General features: G+C 30.2%; 2 protein-coding genes across 3 annotated transcripts in view; both read right to left on the bottom strand.

The window, feature by feature from the left end:
• LOC145242752 (protocadherin Fat 4-like) overlaps positions 1–23,349 on the bottom strand; it is a 161,068-nt gene that overhangs the window by 101,095 nt on the left and 36,624 nt on the right. The gene's annotated exons all lie outside the window — the stretch shown is intronic.
• Positions 1–23,349, bottom strand: part of LOC145242939 (protocadherin beta-16-like) — a 42,963-nt gene that overhangs the window by 11,534 nt on the left and 8,080 nt on the right. Inside the window, exons 1-3 of one of the 2 annotated variants that reach the window (XM_080106048.1) lie at positions 16,345–16,695; positions 4,842–7,261; positions 2,255–2,378 (exon numbers count right to left, since the gene is read on the bottom strand). In XM_080106048.1, the coding sequence (XP_079962174.1) occupies positions 2,255–2,378; positions 4,842–7,247 (2,530 nt within the window). In that variant the 5' untranslated portion in view covers positions 7,248–7,261; positions 16,345–16,695. Of the gene's footprint in view, positions 1–2,254; positions 2,379–4,841; positions 7,262–16,344; positions 17,302–23,033; positions 23,158–23,349 lie in introns of those variants that run through there. The other variant, XR_013862821.1, reaches the window with a different exon arrangement.

The following is a 23,349-nucleotide window of genomic DNA, read 5'->3' as shown; positions in this document are numbered from 1 at the left end:
CCCCCACATATGGTCTTTGCTTGCAGTATCTGCCGGAACAGATGGTGTTTATTTGCTCCCCCACCGAGCAAATTAGGCACAAGGCCGATTTTTAATGTGAGAAGTGAAGGGAGAGGGAAGGGAAAAAGGGGACCAGCTCCCGAGAGGTGGGAAATGGGAGCTGGTTAATGGTCAGGCATGTGGGGTTGCCCCCACATCTGGTCTTTGCTAGTCATAGCTAGTCATAGCTTGCAGCATCTGCCGGAACAGATGGTATTTATTTGCTCCCCCACCGAGCAAATTAGGCACAAGGCCAATTTTTAATGTGAGGAGTGAAGGGAGGGGGAAGGGAAAAAGGCGACAAGCTCCCGAGAGGTGGGAAATGGGAGCTGGTTAAAGGTCAGGCATGTGGGGTTGCCCCCACATCTGGTCTTTGCTAGTCATAGCTAGTCATAGCTAGTCATAGCTTGCAGTATCTGCCGGAACAGATGGTATTTATTTGCTCCCCCACCGAGCAAATTAGGCACAAGGCCAATTTTTAATGTGAGGAGTGAAGGGAGGGGGAAGGGAAAAAGGGGACCAGCTCCCGAGAGGTGGGAAATGGGAGCTGGTTAAAGGTCAGGCATGTGGGGTTTCCCCCACATCTGGTCTTTGCTAGTCATAGCTTGCAGTATCTGCCGGAACAGATGGTATTTATTTGCTCCCCCACCGAGCAAATTAGGCACAAGGCCGATTTTTAATGTGAGGAGTGAAGGGAGGGGGAAGGGGAAAAGGGGACCAGCTCCCGAGAGGTGGGAAATGGGAGCTGGTTAAAGGTTAGGCATGTGGGGTTGCCCCCACATCTGGTCTTTGCTAGTCATAGCTGGTCTTTGCTAGTCATAGCTTGCAGTATCTGCCGGAACAGATGGTGTTTATTTGCTCCCCCACCGAGCAAATTAGGCACAAGGCCGATTTTTAATGTGAGGAGTGAAGGGAGGGGGAAGGGAAAAAGGGGACCAGCTCCCGAGAGGTGGGAAATGGGAGCTGGTTAATGGTCAGGCATGTGGGGTTGCCCCCACATCTGGTCTTTGCTAGTCATAGCTAGTCATAGCTTGCAGTATCTGCCGGAACAGATGGTATTTATTTGCTCCCCCACTGAGCAAATTAGGCACAAGGCCGTTTTTAATGTGAGGTAAAAACCAGCTCCCCTAAAAGGGGTCACTCTGGTTACCAAAAATAATAATTGTCCCAGTATAGAGGGTTTCCCCTCCATTGACTGGTACAAATTATCTTAAGTGCAGCATCTGCCGGAACAGATACTACACTTTGATCATGGCCCGAGGGCCAGAGTTTAGTTTCACATATTTATACTAAAAAGCCCAATCAACACGCGAGAAGCCAAAATAGCAATAATTTTGTAAAAATCGACGTAAATAAATCTATACGCTACGCGCTTTTCTAATTCCTAGATATTATAATATAGGACCCATATACAGAGTTTTAAGCGATAGTAACAACCCCGGGAGCGCGTGCGAAAGAAGCCTTTTGAAGACATACACGAAATGTTCACACACATTTTGCCTTTTATATATATAGACTAGCGAGGGGGTACCCGGCGTTGCCCGGGTGTTTGTAGGTGTGTGTATGGAGGGGGGGTAATTAATAATCCTGCTTAAATATTATAAAAAAGATGATGTAAAAAAAAATCCAAAACCAAAACGGAAAAAAAATGGCATAAATAAACCTGTGTATGGGGGGGGGGGGGTAAACTAAAGAATAAGCGAAGTAATAAAAAAAAACGTTTGGTCGGGAGGAGGGATTGAACCCGGAAGTGGAAAACAATAGCAACTACTTAATGGGTCGGCCACGAGTGCGAGTAATAGATTAGCATGTTAAGTTAAAGCCTATAAAACTAAAAAAGTTTGATTGACGGGAAGATGCTAAATGAGGTCATCGCGGTATCGTTATTTTTAGTTTTCACTTCCCCCAGATAACGGTGGGAAGTGGGGGGAAAGCAGCGAAGGCCGAGAACACAACGTTTTTCACTGTATTTATACTAAAATGCATGACAAACAGAGGACATAGCGAAATAGCGCGAATCTCATAAAAGTCGACGTAAATAAATCTATACGCTACGCGCTTTTCTAATTCTTAGATATTATAATATAGGACCCATATACAGAGTTTTAAGCGATAGTAACAACCCCAGGAACGCGTGCGAAAGAAGCGTTTTGAAGACATACACAAAATGATCACACACATTTTGCCTTTTATATATATAGATTTCAGATATTACCTGATGTTCCTTGGGTGTTTCCAGAATTCTCTCCTCTCCAGTTCAGGTCTGTTTCTGATTGTGAAGGAACAGCAGATCTCCAAGTGAAATAATCAGGTGGAATTGATACATTTTGTGTATACATCTGGTAAGAGTGCAAAAACAATATTTATGTCTGTGTATGTATAAAAATTGTCTAAGAAAATTTTCAAGAAAAAAACAAATATTGGATACCTACGGTATATTTGTTTTAATAATTTATTAATTAAAATTATTATTTTATTATAATTTATTAATTAAAATTATGTTATAACCTAAGAATAATCTAAATATTTGTGCCTGTTAAGAAATAATAGAAGTAGGTCTAAGGGAGATAATTACGTACAAAATGGTTTCAATTTAGAAGATGGTTTAAGCAGGCTAAAAATTGGTTAAATACATCATTCTATATTAGCTGAGATATTTACAATTAAGTTGTTAAATAAAACATTTTTAAGTGCGTTGAGAATGGCTACATTATATTTCTTTGAGAACACTTACTGAAGAAGTTTATAACAATATTAAATAGGATAATGGAAAAAATGTTATAAGTTGCAAGAAAATTGATAGAATATTGGAGTGGATAAAATTGATATAGAGAAATAATAAATAAAAACTAACTATGCTAAGTAGATTAGATTTAATGTGGTGAAGGCTATAGAAAATATATAATATATAACTTGCTAACTAAATAATTATTATCTAGAAAGACTAAAAATAAAGTAAAAGTAAAAAAGTATGTAAAAAGTATAGATAACGTTAGAAATATTATGTACGAGTTAATTTAAATATTTAAGATTAGGGAACATTTGAAAAGTTATATATAATTCAATGTGAAGAAATATTAATAATGTGATAATGATAGTGTTAGTTTTTTTTAGGTTTTTGAAGATTTCTTACACAAATTAAGACTGTTTTATTTATTTTCTTATGTGCATGTTTAGAAAGTAATTCTTAAATAATACTATTCAACAATTTTGATCCATTGGTATCTATATATTAATATGATAGTGTGTATGTTATTTTGTGTGTCACACATTTTTTTCTTCTGAGTGACTGCACTTTAATTGTTATGACCTTCCATTTCTTGTAATAAATAATCTTAACCAAGAATTCTTCATAAGTTTGGTTTCGATTATAGCTAAAGGAACTATTATTTTTTTTTATGCTTTTGTTTTGATTTAAGCTAATGCATCCAAGTCATATGGATATATTTTTGAAATCACAACTTTTTAATATATAAGAATTAATAGAAAATTGACTTCATAATAATATGTATAAAATCTGCATGAATTAAAATATCATATTTAAGCATATATGACTGGGGTATGCCAGGCATCCCTGCTAGTATTTATTATAGCAAAGACTTTGCTTATTAATCTATATAAATAAAACATTAGATGTATGTGTCTGTAAATATCTAACTGGTAAACTCTTAAACTAGTGGGTACATACCACTGAAACTAACAGGAAACAGTAATTATACATGAAGGATGGTTTATAATGAGTAAAATTTTTGTTTGGGTGGCTGAATAACGCATACAGACATAATGCAAAATGTTCATATGAAATGTTCATCTCTACTGGCCAACATGTTTATACTTCTTTCTATGCATGTGCACATAAAATTAATTAAAAGTGTGTTAATATTTAGACATTATTATCTTTGTCTCGATACCAACATAGGTAGAGAACATGGTTAGAATGTGAAATGTTTTGGTTTCGATTCTAGCTGATGGTAGTAAGTCATTTTCTAAAACTTTTGCCATCATTTCTTTGCATTAATAAATGCGAATATCTGCATGATTTTAAAGATATTTAAATGTATTTTATGGTAGGCAGAATCAAAATATTTATTAAACATTTCTTTTTTAATTTTTTACAGATATTTTTTGACCAGAAATCAGATAATTATGCATATATATTCAAATATCAAATACAACCTGGTAACGCTGGGTACTTTAACTAGTATGCTTATAAGTTTTTTAAAAAAAGTTTGTTTTTTCTGCATGACTCGTAATGTACTGTAATAGTTTAGATTAATATTTACCAATAATTAGTAATTTATTGTTTTTTCTCTTTCAGAGGAAAGATATATTTCTTTGAAAATCCATAGGTTAAAGGACTTTTTTATACTTTACTCTTCATTGACACATTTAATTATAAGCTTGTAAAGTATGTAACTTTATCATTGTTTTATTTTTCATCCTTTTCTATGATAATATTCCATTTCCAATATAGAGCATGCATATCTCTATCAGGATAGGATCCAATATAAAATGATGTCTTTATAAAGTTTCAATATGTATGTTTGTATACACATACATATAGTATCATAGTGAGTAGAAAATTGTAGCAGTAGTTCTAAAACTGAATGTGAGGTTATATTTTTTAGTTATTTGAAACAGATAGAGAGACATCATGAATTCTTATATATAAAAATTCAATCTTTATTAAGAAAAAGTAAATAATTTAATTAAATGAAGTTCGTAATTTCTTGTTTATGTATATATTATCATGAATCCAATGAAGAAGAGAACAATAATTATGAGTAATATTTTGTACTTACTTGTGATGGAATTCCACTTGATGGTTGTGATTTTTGTGGAAGTACATGTGCTGTAGTCATTTGTCTTGTTGATGATGACATGGAAGTATTTGATGATGGTTCATGATGCATTGATAAAGGCTGAATAGGATGAGGCTGAGTAGGATGAGGCCAAGTGTTTCCTGGATAAGAAGGAGCAATGAGTTGTCTCTGTTCACCAACATATCTATTGGAAGGATCAAGTGCTTGGGCATAGGCCACATTTGATTGACCATTACATCGAATGATGCAGATTGATAATGAAGCTGTAATGAAGACAGCTATTGTGACTGCTATGACTGTAATAATAATGACGAGATTAAGATGCACCTTCTCTTCAGTGTGAAGCTGAACAACATTTAACATTTCTGATGTGTTGTTGCTGATAGTGAGTGTTAAAAAGAGAGTAGTTGTTGCTGATAGAACTGGCCTACCACTATCCTTGACAAGAATGTCAAGCTGATAGGAGCCAGCATTTTGTTGGCTGAGTTGTCTATTGAAAGCTAAGAAACCAGTGTACTGGTTGATGGTGAACATCTGTTTGTCATTGCCTCTGATTATTTGATATTTTAGAAATGCATTCTCTTGACTATCACTGTCGGCTGCCTTTATCTGTGTGATGTTCTTGTTTCTGGCATCAGGGTAATATGTGACATGTAGATTGTAAGGTTTAACACTGGGAAATGTAAAATATGGAGCATTATCATTTTTATCAGTGACCTCAACAATCACATTGACTGTGTTATTGAGAGATGGTGTTCCATTGTCTTTCACAAACACCTTGAAGTGATAAGTATGTTGAAACTCATGATCAAGAGACATAATTGCTGATAGTAATCCATTTGTGGTTATTTTGAAAGGTAAGAAGTGTTTGTTGTTATTGGTGATGAGAGAATATGTGAGTTTTCCTCCATCTCCCAAGTCTGGATCAGTGGCATTGATGTAGCCAAGAGTAATTCTTGAGTTTTGATTCTCATCAATGAAGAATTTAAATGTGTCTTTTGTAAATTGTGGCCTTACATCATTGATGTCCATCACTTGAATGGAGAATTTGCTGTTACTATGAAGAGGAGGAGAGCCTTTATCTTGACAACTGATCACAACATCATGGTGCTCTTCTTTCTCTCTGTCAAGAGGATTTTTCAGTGTCACTTCATATTTTTTTGTACCTAAATTCTGAAGCTGAAATTTATCATGATGAAGATGACAAGTGACATCTCCATTTTGTCCTTCATCATTGTCTATTACTTTCACATAAGCAATAAAACTGCTTATTTTAGCATTTTCTAAGATCTCAACTGTATTTTCATTTGATGAAGAGGGGAGATTTATATCAATAAATGGTTCATTGTTGTATTGATTTATTACATTTACTAAAACCATTGCAATTGAACTCAATGGAGGGTTCCCACCATCCACTGCTTTTATATATAATTTATGTATGATTTCTTTCTCTGAATTAAATATTTTCTTTAAGAATATTTGACCTGTTGTTTCAACTAATTCAAAATATGTTTTCACTATCTCAGACGCTTGATGACTCCAATGATATGAGACTCTTCCATTTTGTCCTGCATCCAAATCAGTTGCTGATAAAATAACAATTGGTGTGGCTTTACTTTCTTCATTCTTTATTGAAATGTTATACATTTTCTCAGAAAACACGGGAAAATTATCATTAACATCTTTAACTGAAATATGGACATTTAAGGAGCTTTGTTTTGAAGGAGAGCCTGTGTCTTTTGCAACAACTTGTACAACATAAGTATCTTTCGTTTCTCTGTCTAATCTTTCTTCTAATTTTATTCCAAGTTGTGCTGTTCCATCAATACTTGGATCAACAAATAATGTAAATGGTTCATCCTTATGTTTTTTGAGTTCATAAGAAATCTTAGAATTTAAAATTCCAACATCCTTATCAACTGCATTGGGTATTATTATTTTTGTCCCTATGCCAACATCTTCATCAAATTTGATGTTTATTTGTTTATCTGGAAATTCAGGTTTGTGGTCATTGATATCTTTTATGATGACTTTAATTTCTAAAATCCTCATTGAAGAACCTCCTTTACGGACAGCTACATCAATGAGTTGAAAACATTGTTCATTGCGTTTACACATTGCTTCTGCATCCAATGTGATTGTTGCATAGAGTTTTCCTGTTTTCTTGGACACTCTAAAATACTGAGAACTATCAATTTTCCCTTGTAGTTGACTGAATGTGATGAGTTTCTTGTCTTGATAGGACATGTTCTCCATTATCTTAGAATCTGCAGAAATGTCACCAATGTATGGCCCTGGACTTTTTCCTTCTTCCACTGTATATATAAGATCTGCACCAAAGCAAATTGGTAGTATCCCCAAGAGGATATATATAACTCCCAACATATCCTGTCTCTACTCTAAAAAGAAGAAAAACATGTTATTTCATATGCATTATATACTTGTCATATTAATATTATTGAAATGTAGAAATAAAATATAAATACAATACCACATATATAATTATCCACAGACAGACTTTTGCTATATCACAGCTCTTCAGTGTGGCTAGACTAGCAGCTGCCTCAAGCAAAGATCAAACTCGACTGCCTAGATGACATTTGTTGCTTCTAACCTCTAACCATTTTAGCTTCTATTTAGGTAAGTGAAATTACAATGATCAGCATTCTCCAAACGCCTAAGCTCCATTTGTTTACATACACAAAGAGAGTTGCATTATACACTAATGGCCGTTTGTTATTTAATTTACTAATCTGCTAACTCCTAGAAAGGGAACATTTATAGTCATCCAAACACAAAGCAAATCACATAACTAATAAAAAAGTGTACCTCATTCGCTCTATTTCTTAATTTGAAATTAGTTGTTTATCTTAGTTTTTAACTGTATTTTCAATCAAACTAATCACTTCATTTTATTTGGATAGTATATACTTATATATATATCTGTCTGTCTATACTCCTATAATTTTTTTTTTTTTTGTGTATTGATATATATATATATATATAATATATATATATATATATATTGGTGTTGGGACGATTAATCGGAATCAGGAATCAGAAAAATTGGAGCTTTTTGAGGTATCGAAATCAGGAAAATTTGAGCCTATTTTCCGATGCCCAAACCGATTCCTTTAATTATCTATTTTATTTGATTTTGTTTTTATAAAAATATTTTCCACTGCTTGTAGGAATAATAAAATAATAAATATTTATTGATTTAAACTTCCAGTAAGACTAAAATTTCTAGATCACCCCATCACAAGTGTGTTTTTTATATTTGAGAAAATACATGCACATTTAAGATGTGTATTTACAGTAATCGGGACAAAATAACAATTTTATAGTAAAATATTAAGAGATTTATAAAGAATCAGAATCAGAATTGGCAATTGTATCGGAATCAGGAATTTAGTATGGAATCGGTAATTGTATTGGAATCATCCCATATATATATATATATATATATACACACACACGAGTGAAACAAAAGTAAATAAATAAGATGCAATGAAATAGAACTACATTAAACCCTGTACTTATTATTTAAGACCCAAGAATGAATAAATTAGTCAACAAACAGACCTGTAAAGCTAAAAGGAGGGGGCACAGTCATCCAGACGCTGACAGAGTTGAAAAAATCTTAAGTAGATAAGTAAAAGGTCATTGTATTTCCTACTGCTTTACTTTTTTGATAGCCTGGGAAAATTTTATTTTTATTTTTTATTTTCTAACTACATAATTCACTTGGAGTCCTAAAGAAATAGGAAAATGTTGAAACATTGATCCACGTAGGCGCTTTACAATGTTTATTTAATTTTATTCATATAGAAGCTTTATACTCATATGGAGCACTTATAAAGAAATATTGGTTCATGTTAACAATATATTTGAACTTAATTAATCAATCAATCAGTTATATATGTGTGCGTAGTTATAGGCTTTCAACTCCTCACATACACTCCCTGTTTTTCAAAACTAATCAATAATTGATAATCTTTTTTCAAATTAATAGTGCCTATCAATGCTTATTAATTCTGTTTATTCTTTTGATGTAAGGATATGTTTCTTTGAAAACTTATTAAAGGACTTTTTTCTCTATTGTAGTATTTAAATATAGTAAACTAGTAAATTATGTAACTTTACATTTGTTTTATCATTTTCTCATTCATATATCTATATATATAAAAATGTAACTTTTGGTTCATTCGCAATTAATTGTCTAAAAAATCACTGGACGGATGGCTTCCACATTTTGGTATAATATGTTTACTATATCCATGTGTGTTTTTATATATTTCTTTTTAATTATACTTAACTTTTCTATGATAAATAGGTGGGTTTCTTTGTACCGATAGGCGATTTTTTTTATTTAGGGACAATTATTTATTACCACGTCCTGTCACGTGACCAGTGTTTCTAATTTAGCGGTTTTCCTGCTAGATCTGGAGATTTCGTTTACAATCTAGCGGGAAATTCTAGAAAATCTGGAGATATTTCGCACCCACACACCCGCAAGCGCTTGAAAATACTTTAAAACATAAAATAAATTCATTCATGTAAGTAAAAAAAAAAAAGTAGCATTTATTGCCTTTGGTAACAATTATTTATTGATTATTTGTTTTGTTTTTCACCTTTTTTTCGGCTAACCATTCTTAGATCTCGCTATAAAATCGATTTTTCCAAGTACATTTTAGGTGGGGGGGTGGGCATTCCAACCTTCGAAGTTTAGTTTAAAAATACGAAATTTAGAAGCATTTAGTCGAAAATTGTAAAAAGCAAGAAACAACAGCAAAAAAAAAAAAAAAAATTATATCAATACAGTAGAATTTAATTATCTACCAACCTAAATACTTTTAACATGCTAAACCAAAGTTTTTTTGTTTTTTTATTTTTCTAATTTCAAAATATGTTGCACCATTATTGTGATGTTTAATTTGCAGTATATTTCAATTTAACTTTTATTATAAAAAGTTTGAGTTTATGATTTGTTTCCTGCAAAAAAAAAAAAAATACCCTGTCTGAAAAAACAGGTATAACTAGCTGATAAAATACGGGAGCTAACCGCGTCAATATAATTCCAGAAACATATAGTGAGAAAACACGGAACATTTTATATATTGAATATACTATATTTATAAATTTTTTATGGTAGGAAGTGAAAATAGGGAGTTTTTTTTTTGGGGGGGGGTTAACGATTTAAGAAAATTTCAGATGATAAAAGTTAAAAATCTAGCGATTTTCTGGACATTTCTTTCTCCTGATCTCGTGGGTTTTTTTAAATCTCAGTTGCCAACACTGCATCACTAAAAAAACACTACAGGCTTAATGTAAACAGAATGTGTTTACAATATCGGTAAATTTTCAATGGGTTTAATCACATAATTATTGATAAATTTACCACACGTGGTCGCTTTCCTATTAAATATTCATCAAAAAATGTTAGGTACAGACAAAATGAATGCCGACACTCAAAGTGTATAAACATTTTGACCTCTCCCTTTACTTAAAAATTCACCAAAAATCAGGAAATTAACCAATTTTAATGAAAATTGCAGTATTTATCAAATAATGATCGCAGAATATAATGAACTAATTATTTTTACTTAACTCTTAGTGAAAATGTTTTATTTTGTTTAAACAAAAAATATCTTTACTAAAGTTATGGTTTTCAGTAGTAAATAAAAAACGCAAGAATTTATTTTTACTTTTTTTATATAAATAAAGCATCGTAATTTGTAACAATAAAACAATTTTTACAGTAACATTATGAAAAAAGCCCCTAAAGTCTGTATTAATGAATTCGATATAACTCGAAGAAAAATGAATTCTCGCATACTATTCAGGAAATTAAAGATTCAATTAGATTCCTATTTCAGTCACCTAAATTATTTAGGGTGAAATGAGTTTAGGAATTTATAGCCAAACCTAAATATTTTTTTTTTTTTTTTTGCTTAAAAAAAGTAGCATTAATACAGTAAGTTAGGTAAAATTTGCATAGAATGCTCTGCTTTACGGTTGTTGTAAAAATGGAACGGAAATTTGAATTTCGTTCCCTTTTAAATTTGGTACATTTTTACATTATGTCCAACTCATCGTTCACATTCGACACATCAACTTTTATAGCTTTTCGGGTATGCTGGCAAGGTTAGGGGTGTCTATTCCGAAAGCCGTTCTTAACATGGGTAGATTGGTAGGTGTGTCAGAAATTTTGTGAAAAATAGTGAATAATTCCACCCCGTTTTTCCAAGCTTATAACTCCTCGAAAAATGTAACTCAAGCCCTAATTTTTTTCAATTAAGGGAGCAAGGACCAAGATTTCATTAAAAAATAAAAACAAAAACAAACAAACAATGTGTTTTTTTTTAAAAAAAGGTTTTAAACTTCGGACTTTACAGGTAAATTTCTAAAAAACACTACTTTTTTTGTTTTAAATTTAAATATATTATTTATTGACCTTTTCTCTTCAATTTGTGATATATAAAACTTTGGTGAGTAAATTGAATAATTTACTTTTTAATAGACACTTGAAAATGAGGGGCGTGAATTAAAAAAAAAACGTTTGTCTAAAATATTATATTTGGTTTATTGGAAAGGACATAAAATTTCACATTGACCCTGAAAATATCGTAAAAATAGAATCAATAGAAAAATTTTGATAGATTTTTAAAGTTTAAAAATTGAAAAATATTGAATTCGTAAAATTCATTAGTTTTTTTAAAAATAAAAAAAAATATTTCTATTACTTTTAAAACAACTTTATTAGTATATTTTGGAAGTATAATCCATAAAGAAAATAAACAACCCACTTTTAAAAGAGAAATTACGAGATTTTTATATTTTATTCGCAGTTTCGTGATTAGGGTGTCAAAAATTCTGATACATCTACTAGATTGTAGTGTTTATTCGTTGTAAACGTACCCTACAAATTATAAATGTCGACATTTCCAATGTGAATGGTAAGCTAGACTTATGTAAAAAATAACAAAAAGATATACCAAACTGACTTTTTCGTTTAAAAATGGAATTATTTCCCTTTCGTTATTAACTTTTTTTTTTTTTTTTAAATAAATATTTTGTGTTTTATATACATAAAGTACAATTGTTGAATGTTACTATTTTGATTATATTCGTTTGAGGGGGGGGCACAATTAAAAAATTAAGAAAGATTAAAACGAAGCGAAATTTAAGTTTCCGTTCCATTTTTACAACAACCATAAAACAGCGCATACTCAGCAAGTTTTATCGTAATTTATAAGCATTATGTTGAAACACTAAATCAACATTTTATTTATTTTTTTGCATAATTAATGATGGAAGTATTTTTCTGTTTATTTTCTGAACATCTGTTAAAAAAAAAAAATAATTTGTACATTCTCTTGAAAAAAAGAATCAAATTTTTCTCTACTTTCACATAAGTGTTCATCTGTTCTTTTTATAGTAAAAATTCCATTTTCAAAGAGAAACGTTTACTGACAAATTTCTTTAAAAAAAAAAAAGTGCAAGTTTTCCTGAAAAAACAACTTTCACCTAACAATTTATGGTAAAAAATTAATCTTTTTTTGGGGGAAAAAATAACAACTTTTATTGATTAAAAAAATTGCATAAAATAATAAAAGTAAATAAATGAACAAAATGCAATTTTTTTTGAGGAATGTGTTCATTTTAACAAACTGAACCACAGCAACGCGTGGCCGGATACAGCTAGTATATATATATATATATATATATATATATATATATATATATATATATATATATATATATATATATATATATATATATATAGTGAATTATGAAAATATATATGGTAATTAAGCTATACAGAATTTTCTATGTTTCATCCCTGTAGGAACTCGTCAGGCTAAAATGTATGAAACACTTGCACGCACACACACACACACACACACACACACACACACACATATATTTTTGTTGATTTTTTTAAACGATAAATATTGTTAAGTAGCATCTTCATCTCAAAGATCATTTTACTTAGAAAATCGCCCATATTTTATTTGGACGTAGATAAATAATATTTTTAATTTATTTATTATTGTTTTTTTTTTTTAAACAGTAAGCTACTCCTATTCCTAGAGAACAGTCAAGCTACGCTGAAGAGAGGTAGGGACCTCAGAACATGCTTTACAAAAACAATAAAAATAAATATATATATATACTTTTTCTTTGTTTTACATAAGCATTAATATGTCGCTACACATTTATGAGTGTTTCAGTCAGCCAGTTTCTCGTAAGTAAAGATCATGGACTTAACTTTTGTATAAGCAATATTGCCCAAAGAGGTCTCTACTTATTAGTAATTGGCGGACTGAAACATGCTCATGAATGTGTAGCGACATACTAATGCTTATGTAAAACAAATAATAAGTATATCTTATTTTACCTTGGCAAATATTAACCTGGAATTATATATATATTAGAAATAACCTGATCTTTCTCTCTAATTGGGTTCAAGTTAAATTATTTGAATCAGGAAAAAAGTGTCTGACTATAAAGAACTATTTTTGAAGGAGAGGGCAATTTCTTGGTGCATGGCCTCCTAGAACCAAACTCTCACAAAAAATCATACCTTTTGCCAACTTGACACCAGAATCAGACTATGCTTAGGATTCTCTAGTTAGCATCTAAAGACAAGTCTGCAATGTCAGGAAGATACGACATAAGGTCAGCTTATATAGGCAACACGGATGATTATTTTAATGTTTTATTTTTTAAAAGTCCAATACTTAGAATTTATACTTAGTAATAATTAAATAATTTCAAAGATTTTTAGTCTTATTTTATTTTAATTAAAATCTTTCTTTCCAATATTTCCTATATGAGATGTTATATTAAATTACTGCATTTCATATTTATAAATCCTATTAATTTAAAATTTTAAAACTTATTTATAATCATACATCCATACTTAAATTAAAAAAGATGATCTTTGTCTTGTTAAAAATAATAAGGGAAAAATCATTAATTCTCTAACACTAATGAACTAAAACATTAAACGTAGTTTACATTTAATAATTGTTTGTGATCTTTAATTAATTCTAACAAGCACGATTGCATACCACCAGTGTTGTGTCTCTTGAAAACATATCATACATGGTTATTATATTTAATCTCAGTTTGAACAGCAAACAATAATGCTATCGTAGCCCCGACGCCTGTGCGTCGAATCTACTCAAAAACAAAATAACGGTGCACTGCCTCAACAGTAAAACACGGTTGGGTGCGCCTAGATGTATAAACATCGTTTCAGCTGCCCGTACATTTTCTTTCCCCACTCATGCAAATTCGGTGGTTCTTAAACGAAATTTCAGTTGTTCGTGCAGACTTCATTTAAAGCATCTTATGTCATAAGAACGTTATTCTTTTCATCCAATCGGATTACAAGAAAAAAAAAAACATTAAAAAATGTTTTTTTTCTGAAGGCCTCCCTGGAGCCGGTCTGACAAGTATAAAAAGGACATTTTTTGCCCAAACCAGGGTCGACCTTTGAGCACCATGGCGTAAACATCAACATCGACCCGTCCACGTTTGGACGTTAAACACGCGCGCGCCCACCAATTAATTCCTCCACGTGGATACGGACTTGCAACCCTAATGGACTTTTTATTACCCTTTTCTATCTCTCCGCTAAGTAAGCGGTGGACTTTTTATATGGTTTAATTCTTTGTAAAAAGACTGGTTATTTCTAACCAAGAACTCTTACTTGTCCCATTTAGAACATTCAATTAATTCAGTCGAAGGACTTTTCTTGATTATTTCAGTACATAAAAAGAAACCATTCAATTAATTCAGTCGCAAGACTTTGCTACTTCATCATATATAGATCTTTTTATTCCTCAGTTGAAGGACTGGCTTCATTACATGGAAAAACATTGAATTATCTCAGTCAGAGAAAGAGACTTTCGACCAAGAAGAAACTTTCGTATCTTCTCTTTTCATTTACAATCTTTTATAAAAAATAAATTTTGTATTTAATTTATCCATTCGTCTCAGTCATCTTTGCTTGATTGTTTCAACTCCTTTTTACACTTGATTCTTATCACCATCTATTCACTCTTATTATTCAACATTCACTACCTGATTTATTATTTTGAATTTGCGGGATTAACATAGACACACCCGTTAGTCTCGCAACAATGCTATATATCAAGACAATAGACTGATTTTGAATTACATATCATTTGTGATGGAGTTACCTCCCTTGAATTTGTGCAAACCAATTCTGCTTTATTTGATGAATACTAACATCTTAATAATAATAATAATAAGAAGAAGAAGAAGAAGAAGGACAACAACAACAAATACAAACAGAAAAAAACGTATTCATTTCATAATTTTCAAATGCAAAATTATACCAATGTTAGCAGAAATGAGTACAAGGTACTCTTTTGCCCAACTACCTAAAAACAATTTCAAATTCGATATAATAGCATAATGAATTTAATTTAATTGTTGAAATCTGCATAGCTTAGTACAATTTAACCATCTTATTTTTAAGTAAGAATATTTGAAAGCATAAATAGCGTTTATAGTTTTTTCTTTTCAAGTTAACTTTTTTAAATAAAATTATATTATCAATTTAAAAGAAAAAAATGATTAAATATATTTCAACATCTATTATTTTTATAGATAAATTTGTGTTAAGATTATTTTTTAAACTTGATGTAGGCGTTTATTTTTGTTTTATGAGAACAAAATTGATATTTAACATTAATTATTCATTATACAAATAAGATGAATTTAACTTATATAGCCAAACAAAACAAACATTTTCATGTATAGTAATTATTAAACAATCTGAAAATTTTTTATTGATAAATGTATTATCTAATTTTACTTATAATTTGAAAATAAATACAATGTATTTAATAGAAATTTACAAAATAAAATTATAAATTAAGCTTTAAATAAATTAAGTAGGCTAACAAAATTGGCAAACATCAAATTATCCATCGGAAAAATGTATCCATCAAAAATAAAAGTATACATATTTCTTGATATTATTGTTTACAAATATAAATATTAGCTACATAAAAGGTATTTATATAACTTATAAGAATAACCACTAATGAATAAACATACTTTATATATATTTTTTCTAAATAATATATAATTTACATATATACTATTATGAACATATATGTATGAGTAATGAGAAGTTCCATTATGTAAGTAGAACAGCTCTAAATAAAAGGAGTAAGAAAAATGGTGCAAAAATGCCTCATTAATTATATATTTATTCTGAAATATTTAAATGGAAACCTATTAAGTATCTTATAACTTTTTAAAATTAAATATAATTTTATAGATTTTACAATGAAAATTTTTTTTTAAATCATGTAATGTTGAGAATGCATATGTGTATGCTAGATGTCAATGATGGCCGTTTATGAAGTATTTTGTGCTTAAAAAGAAAAAAAAACAGAAAATCTCATTGAGAAAAATATATGAAAATTCTTACCTTTGTTGTGATCTGTAGTTGTTAGCTATAAGCTGAATTATCCAATTATGCTCTTTGAATACTGTGTCCAATGATGAAAATACAATTTTTAACTGAAGATAAGCGTAACAAAGTAGTTGTCCTCAAAAGTATAGTGTGTGTTTAATGGTGGCATGTGAAGAGGGAGAGGATGTTAAGGTCGTTGATATAGAATGTGAAAAAATACTAACCCATATTCAGGAGTTTATCGTCACTCAGATAATTTTTTGTTAATTTTTTTCTAAGTTATTTGTAACAATATTTAATTTTTATTTTTGAAATAAAAATTTATAATGAAAAATTTAATTCAATTTCTTTGGAAAAAAAAAAGTATTTTATTTCTTTTGTTCCCACAATGCAATGTAATAGTGAATGTATTATTCTTCCTATAAGATCTGATTTCTTCTCTCAATCCATTTTTGCAAACATCTAAATTTTAATGTATTTCTTATTTGATCATAAAAGTATAAATTCCTCGTAGCCCAGAGAGATTTGTTACTTAAATTTAAAGTCACTTCTACATTTTAATATTACTTTTAAGTATTCATTCATGTCAATAAATTTATATCGAAATTACATACGAAAAAGTAAAAATTATAAATTTATATTGACCAAGTGATGACTATTTAAAAATGAATTGTAAGTGTTTAGGATTATATATTCAAACAAAACTTCTCATTAAAATATTTCACATGAATGGATATTTATATTAAGAAGATTAAATTATCATCGAAATGTGTGTGCATGCATATTATTTAATTTGAAAGCAATTTTGTTGTATTTCTTATTAGTTTTTGTGTGGCACTGGAGGCAAAGGTCTTGTATTTGAAGTTTGTTCATTGTTCATTTCTATAAGATTCCTTGATTGTGGGTAAGGAGCAGAAATATCACTTTTGTTTACATGTCCTGATTGAACTGATGATTTCCTGGAAGACCGATCTGGGGGAAAAAAAATATATATATATATATATATACACATATATACACACATATGTATCATCATAATCATCCTAACATATATTTTACATACTAAGATGATTGAACGGCATCAAGGAATGATTTCCAAAGTAATCCATCTCTGGCCAGGTCTCTATACCTCAATTCATTTTCATCAATTCTGTCTATGTTTTCTTTGGAACTTTTCCTTTAAACTGAATCTGCTACCTCAACTGTTTTACATCTACTAATCTAAGAACTTGCATCCATTCTTTCAATGTGGCTATACCATCAAAGTCTACTTTTCTGCACACATCTCTATATAATGCTTAGAACTAAGCCTATCTTTAGGTCTCACATTACACAGCCATCATATCATTCTCATATAATTTCTTTAAATGCATACATGTCCTCATCTCTTGCAAACCTGTGGCTGAACACCATATATAAAACAATCAGTAACACAAATTTCATGCAATTTATCTGACGATTCCCTAGTGAGATGAAATGCAGCCATCTCTATGTAGCTTTATTGCCATAAATATATTTCCATACCTTATTACCAAGTTTTACACATGTATTGAGCACTGAAAATCTATACATAGTATTATATATGTATATAGCATACACACATATATATGTAACACACATAGGTATATAGTATACACACATACATATACAGGGTGGGCCAAAATAAGGGTCCTATCTTTAAATTTGAATAACTTCCACAAAATAAAAGTTAAACTCACCAAACTTTATGTGTGTGTAGACTGACCCTTCCGAGATTTTTTTGAAATAAACAAAACAAATTTTGGCCGAAAAACACTTCGTCATAAAAGTAAAAATCTTGCTAATTATAGAATTTTTTAGTATCCTTTTGGAATTACAAAGAGACTTTAATTTATATGTCGTCATATTTGATTCTATACAATCTTCGCCATATTTCTAAATTTTCATATTTAGGTTCAGAATTAAAGGCAATAAATTATTCATAAAATATAGATGTTATTCATAACATTAATAATAAAAAAAAAACTTAAATTCAATCAGATTAAATTTGCCAAATTGTCAAATATATTTTAATTGAACATATATGAAACTAAATTTGCTAGAACGTCTACTCAGTTAATGATAAACAGTGTAAATAAACTTGCTTGTTTAACCAAGAATATACATAAATGAATGTTCATTTTAAAATTGATATATTCATATAAATTGTAATCCTGCAAATATTAAAATCTTATTATTTAATTAATTTAGCACTAAGAAAACCAATATTAATTTAATTTTAATTTACTAATCATGGCTTCCTTATGGTATAGTCAATTAATCTCATTTCCAATGGCAATTCAGAAATAGATACTTTGATTATAGAACCTGATAGATACTTTGATTGTAGAACCTGATAAATAGCCTGCCCTCTTTAGCTAGATATATTAGAGAATTAGTTAACTGAGCTGATTTTTATGAAATTTCACACAAGTGTACTTTATATTCCTGGGAAGTTCGTATATAGGTTTTGTACTGGAATATCTCTAAGTATCAAAAATCGATAATTGAAAAAATTTAATTAGAAAAGGAACAATTTAATTTTGATCGGAGTTAACACGATCTAACTTCGCAAGTACATTTGAAAAGTTTTATTACCGCACAAGCAGAAGAACCATAACACTTGACTTTTGCATTTTAAACTTTAATTTAAGTTTCCGACTAGAGCATACAATCACTCGATTTGATTGACAAATGAACAATTTTATTGATTTTGATAACAATAAAAGTGTGGACATTCGTTGATCCTCATTTAATACTGGGCAACAAAGGCTTTTGCATTTCAACCCCTAGGACATTCTCAGGTTAAAAGTCATTGCATTCATATCATATATATATATGTTAAAGATATTCAAGAGTGATAACTAATGAACTTAATGAGGTTATTAAGAGTGCTCAATAAAAGGGCAAGGTATTTTTATTAATATATATATATATAATATTAAGATATATGTATTATTCCACATATACTTTTAGAATAGTAATTTCAAGGTTATAAAGCTGAGAAAAAGAAAAGATATAATATACATATTGAAATCAATACAGGAATAGAGAAGTTTATGCATATACATATATGTAGATGTAGGTAATCATGTCAGATTATTTATGTTCCTATTTACTTGCCTCCCAACAAAGGTAGAGTTAGACCCAAGGTTTGTTTTTAATGTGGGGAAAATCCAGCTCCCCAAAAAGGGGCACTCTGGATAGGAACAAAAATAAAAATTATCTCAGTCATGAAGGATTTCTCCTCCACTGATCGAGAACAGAAAAGATGAAGTGTAGCATCAGAACAGATACTACACTGTGATCTTGGCCCGAAGAAGAATTTATATATATATATATATATATATATATATATATATATATATATATATATATATATATATATATATATATACACTAGCAGAGAGATGCAATGTTTACCCAAGATTGAATGAGTATCAGCCAATGTTTCACCATTCCATATTTTATTGTCATCGAAATCAGTGAAATCACCCATTTTTCAATTGACTCGATTAATTACCTGATGCACCGAGAGGAAACTTCACATGCTTCCTCGCAGTGACTTAGTCCACGATACATTGTAGTTTGTATTGCACTGTGAAGAACCAACTGTTGATTTTATAGAATTGTTTTTATATAATGGTTTAAAATGCAAAAATCAAGTATTGTGCTCTAAACAAACACATTTGTTTCAAACCCAATCCACCCACCCCGCCGCTGGCCCCGTCATATCAAAGAGCATCTTGTTGATTTCATATGCTTGGCCTTTCTGGTTGTACAGTAATAAAATGCACTGGTGATATTAGGTTGTATAAGGTGTTAACTTTAGTCAAAATCGCCTGTTCTTTCTTTCATTGGATTTTTATTATCTTTTTGATTATCAATATTTATCAAAGACATTCTAATAAAAAAGGACATTACCAGGCACATATAGTACATCTGTGTGAAATTTTAAAAAATTGGCGCAGCCTTTTAGGAGTCCATAGAGAACTCTCTCTCTCACACATACACAAAATTCCTTTATATAATAGTACATATAAATATATATATATACACAGACATGACAGAATAGACACTAGATAAATATTTTTCCTAAGATTTCTATATGCTTATTTATATTTACAGATAAGAATAGTGCTGAAATAACTTAAAGTATCATATATATTGCATATAACAACATTGAAGAATGTCACAAACCAAAGGAGCATCAGAACTATCAGAATTTCTGCAAAGGTGAATCGTGAGTCAATATGAAGGTGGTCTCAGTCAACGTAAAATAGCAGGAAATCTCTCAATACTCCTTTCCCCTGTTAATAGACTGATCATATAATTCACAAGAGGAGATAAAAAGCACACAAAACTTCATCCATGTCGCCTCAGACCCTCTGGAAGAATCTTGTGAAAAGAAATGTTGAAGAGGATCCTCAGTGCAAAGCCTCTGACATTGCAACACAAGCTGGTATCAGTCCCAGAACAGTTGTCTACTGAAGGTATCTTCCTAAGTTGGGCTACTATGGTGGAGCTGCGAGAAGGAAACCTCTTCTTTGTCCTGCCAATATCAAGCGCAGAAAAGATTGAGCTCGCGAGATGGTGAAGAGACCTATAACCTTTTGGATCAATGTCATTTTCTCTGATGAGTTACAATTTGCATTATTTCCTGACAGTGGAAGGATATAGGTGTGGAGGGTCCCTCAGCAAGGGTTTGACTTAAAAAGACTGCAGCCAAGGCTGAAACATAGAGATTTCTCAATTATGGTATAGGGTGCAATTTGGAGTGATGGTCACTCAAACCTGGTGGAGTACGAAGAAAGTATCAATTCTGCTAAATATGTTTCAATATTACATGAAGGACTTCTACTAATATTCTTAAGTGGTGAAATGAACCAAGTTAACTCCCTATTTATGGAAGACGGAGCTTCTTATCACTCTGTTATGGCGGCACAGCATTGGTTGAGCCAAAATGGGATTAATAAACTTTCATGGCCAAGTCAGTCTCTAAATATGAACCCAAATAAAAACCTTTGGGACATATTAGACCGGAACCTTTGCAAAAAGAAAAGGAAGCCATCTTCTAAGCCTGAACTTTTAGCATTATTGTGTCAAACATGGCAAGAAATTCCTCAAAATTATATTCATCAACTGATCAATGCCATGTCTAGAAGGATCCTAGCATCAAAAACAGAAAAGGGAATGTCAACCAAGTATTGGTTATTAAATTTGTTTATTGAAAAAAAAAACTGTTTCTATGGGTGTCTTTTCTGTCATGTATGCGTGTATATATAAGCTTTGTATCAAAAGGACAGAGTTTCAATATATCTTTTTAGCTAGTCAAACAAAATATACTTAGTTCTTTTACAATTTATATTTTTATTTTCATCATTCATTTTGTGTTTATAATAAAAATCTGAGTGATCAAAAAAAAACAAAAAAAAACCTTCTCTACAGAAAAAAATTATTGAAATGTTCATCAAAAATTGGAAGATTATATATTAATTAGATCGTAAGTCCACCTATAATTTTTAAGTTCTTAAAATCGAGGTGTGAGAATAATATTTGCTATGGGAATGAGAGCAGAAACTCACAATTAACCGAGCAATTAACTGAATATATTGTTGTTTGGAAGAAACAGCTTACCTTGCAGACATGTATATAATCAAGTTTCTTAGATGTTTTAACTTGTGAGATATTTCATTCCGGTCTCTAGATAATGTTGGGTAATCAGAAGAGAATACACACCATTTTGGAGCCTACATCTCTATGTAAACTTGTATATAATAAAGTTTTTCTTTTTTCTTTTTTTTGTTGGGTAATCCATTCCAGTATACAGATAATTTCAGGTTATCAAGAGAGAATGATTTAATAATGAAAAATGTTTAAAGTCAACTTAAGTGGTTCATTCAGACTTTCTTATAAAAATCTGAATGCTGAGAATGAAATGTTTTGTAAAAATATAAATTCCAAAAATAACTTTTAAGGAATTGTAAAAGATCTTTTTACAATATTTTGTTTTGATTTGTTAAATATTTATATAATTTTTTTGATAATTATTTCACATTAAATTTATACCAAATGAAATATATAAAATGAAAATTTTTAAATATTATATTTAAGTAACATCAGATTTTATTTAGACTTTGTCAAATAACTCCCTCTTTATAATATACAGGTTTTTTAGTGGCAGCAAACTTTAAATTGACAATTTCATTTTCTTTAATTACAGATTTGGCAACTATTGATTATTTTGATTTCATCTTGTTTTGACACTATGAAATGGAGTTGTTTGTGCTATTTAAGCCCATTAGGTTATTTTCTTTTAGGATATGTAAACTCCCATGTCTATGTTGATAAACTAGACACAATATCCCACTTGGAAGACAACATTTAATGCATTATCATGAAAATACGGTCTAATTTTATGTAAAGTTTGTGAAAATAGGACTTGTAGATTATGCCATATGTGCAGGGGTCATATGCTCAAAATTGTATTTAAATTATAAATGCCAATAATTTATCTTTGGAAAAACCACATATTTGTATAATAAAAATATTTTCCTGTAATTTATTTTAATTTAATGTTCACCATCTCTAAAAAAAAAAAAGAAAAACACCCATTATAACTGCTTTGCATTATTACTCCTTTATTGTACATTTCATTTAATACAATATTTGTCTGCAGATATTACCTGATGTTCCTTGGGGATTTCCAGCACACTCTTCTCTCCAGTTCAAATCTGCATCTGATTGAGAAGGTACGGCAGATCTCCAGGTAAAATAATCAGGGGGAATTGACACATTTTGTGCATACATCTGCAAAGATAAAAAAATAGTAGTGATAAACACAGCATCTTTTTATTTTATCAATGTATATTTAAAGTATTTTCAAAATTTATTTGCTTTTTTAGAAAAATTAAAGATCAAGATTAAAAATTTGTATAACATTTAACTCTGCATTCATGAAGTAAAAGAAATTTAAATAAATTAAGTTGCTAATTTACTTTT

The sequence above is a fragment of the Euprymna scolopes genome, chromosome 21 (assembly GCF_053919585.1).
Source record: "Euprymna scolopes isolate OS-2025 chromosome 21, ASM5391958v1, whole genome shotgun sequence".
NCBI lineage: Eukaryota > Metazoa > Mollusca > Cephalopoda > Sepiida > Sepiolidae > Euprymna > Euprymna scolopes.
Note: the sequence above shows the minus strand (reverse complement) of the source record. Positions and strands in the feature narration are given on the sequence as shown.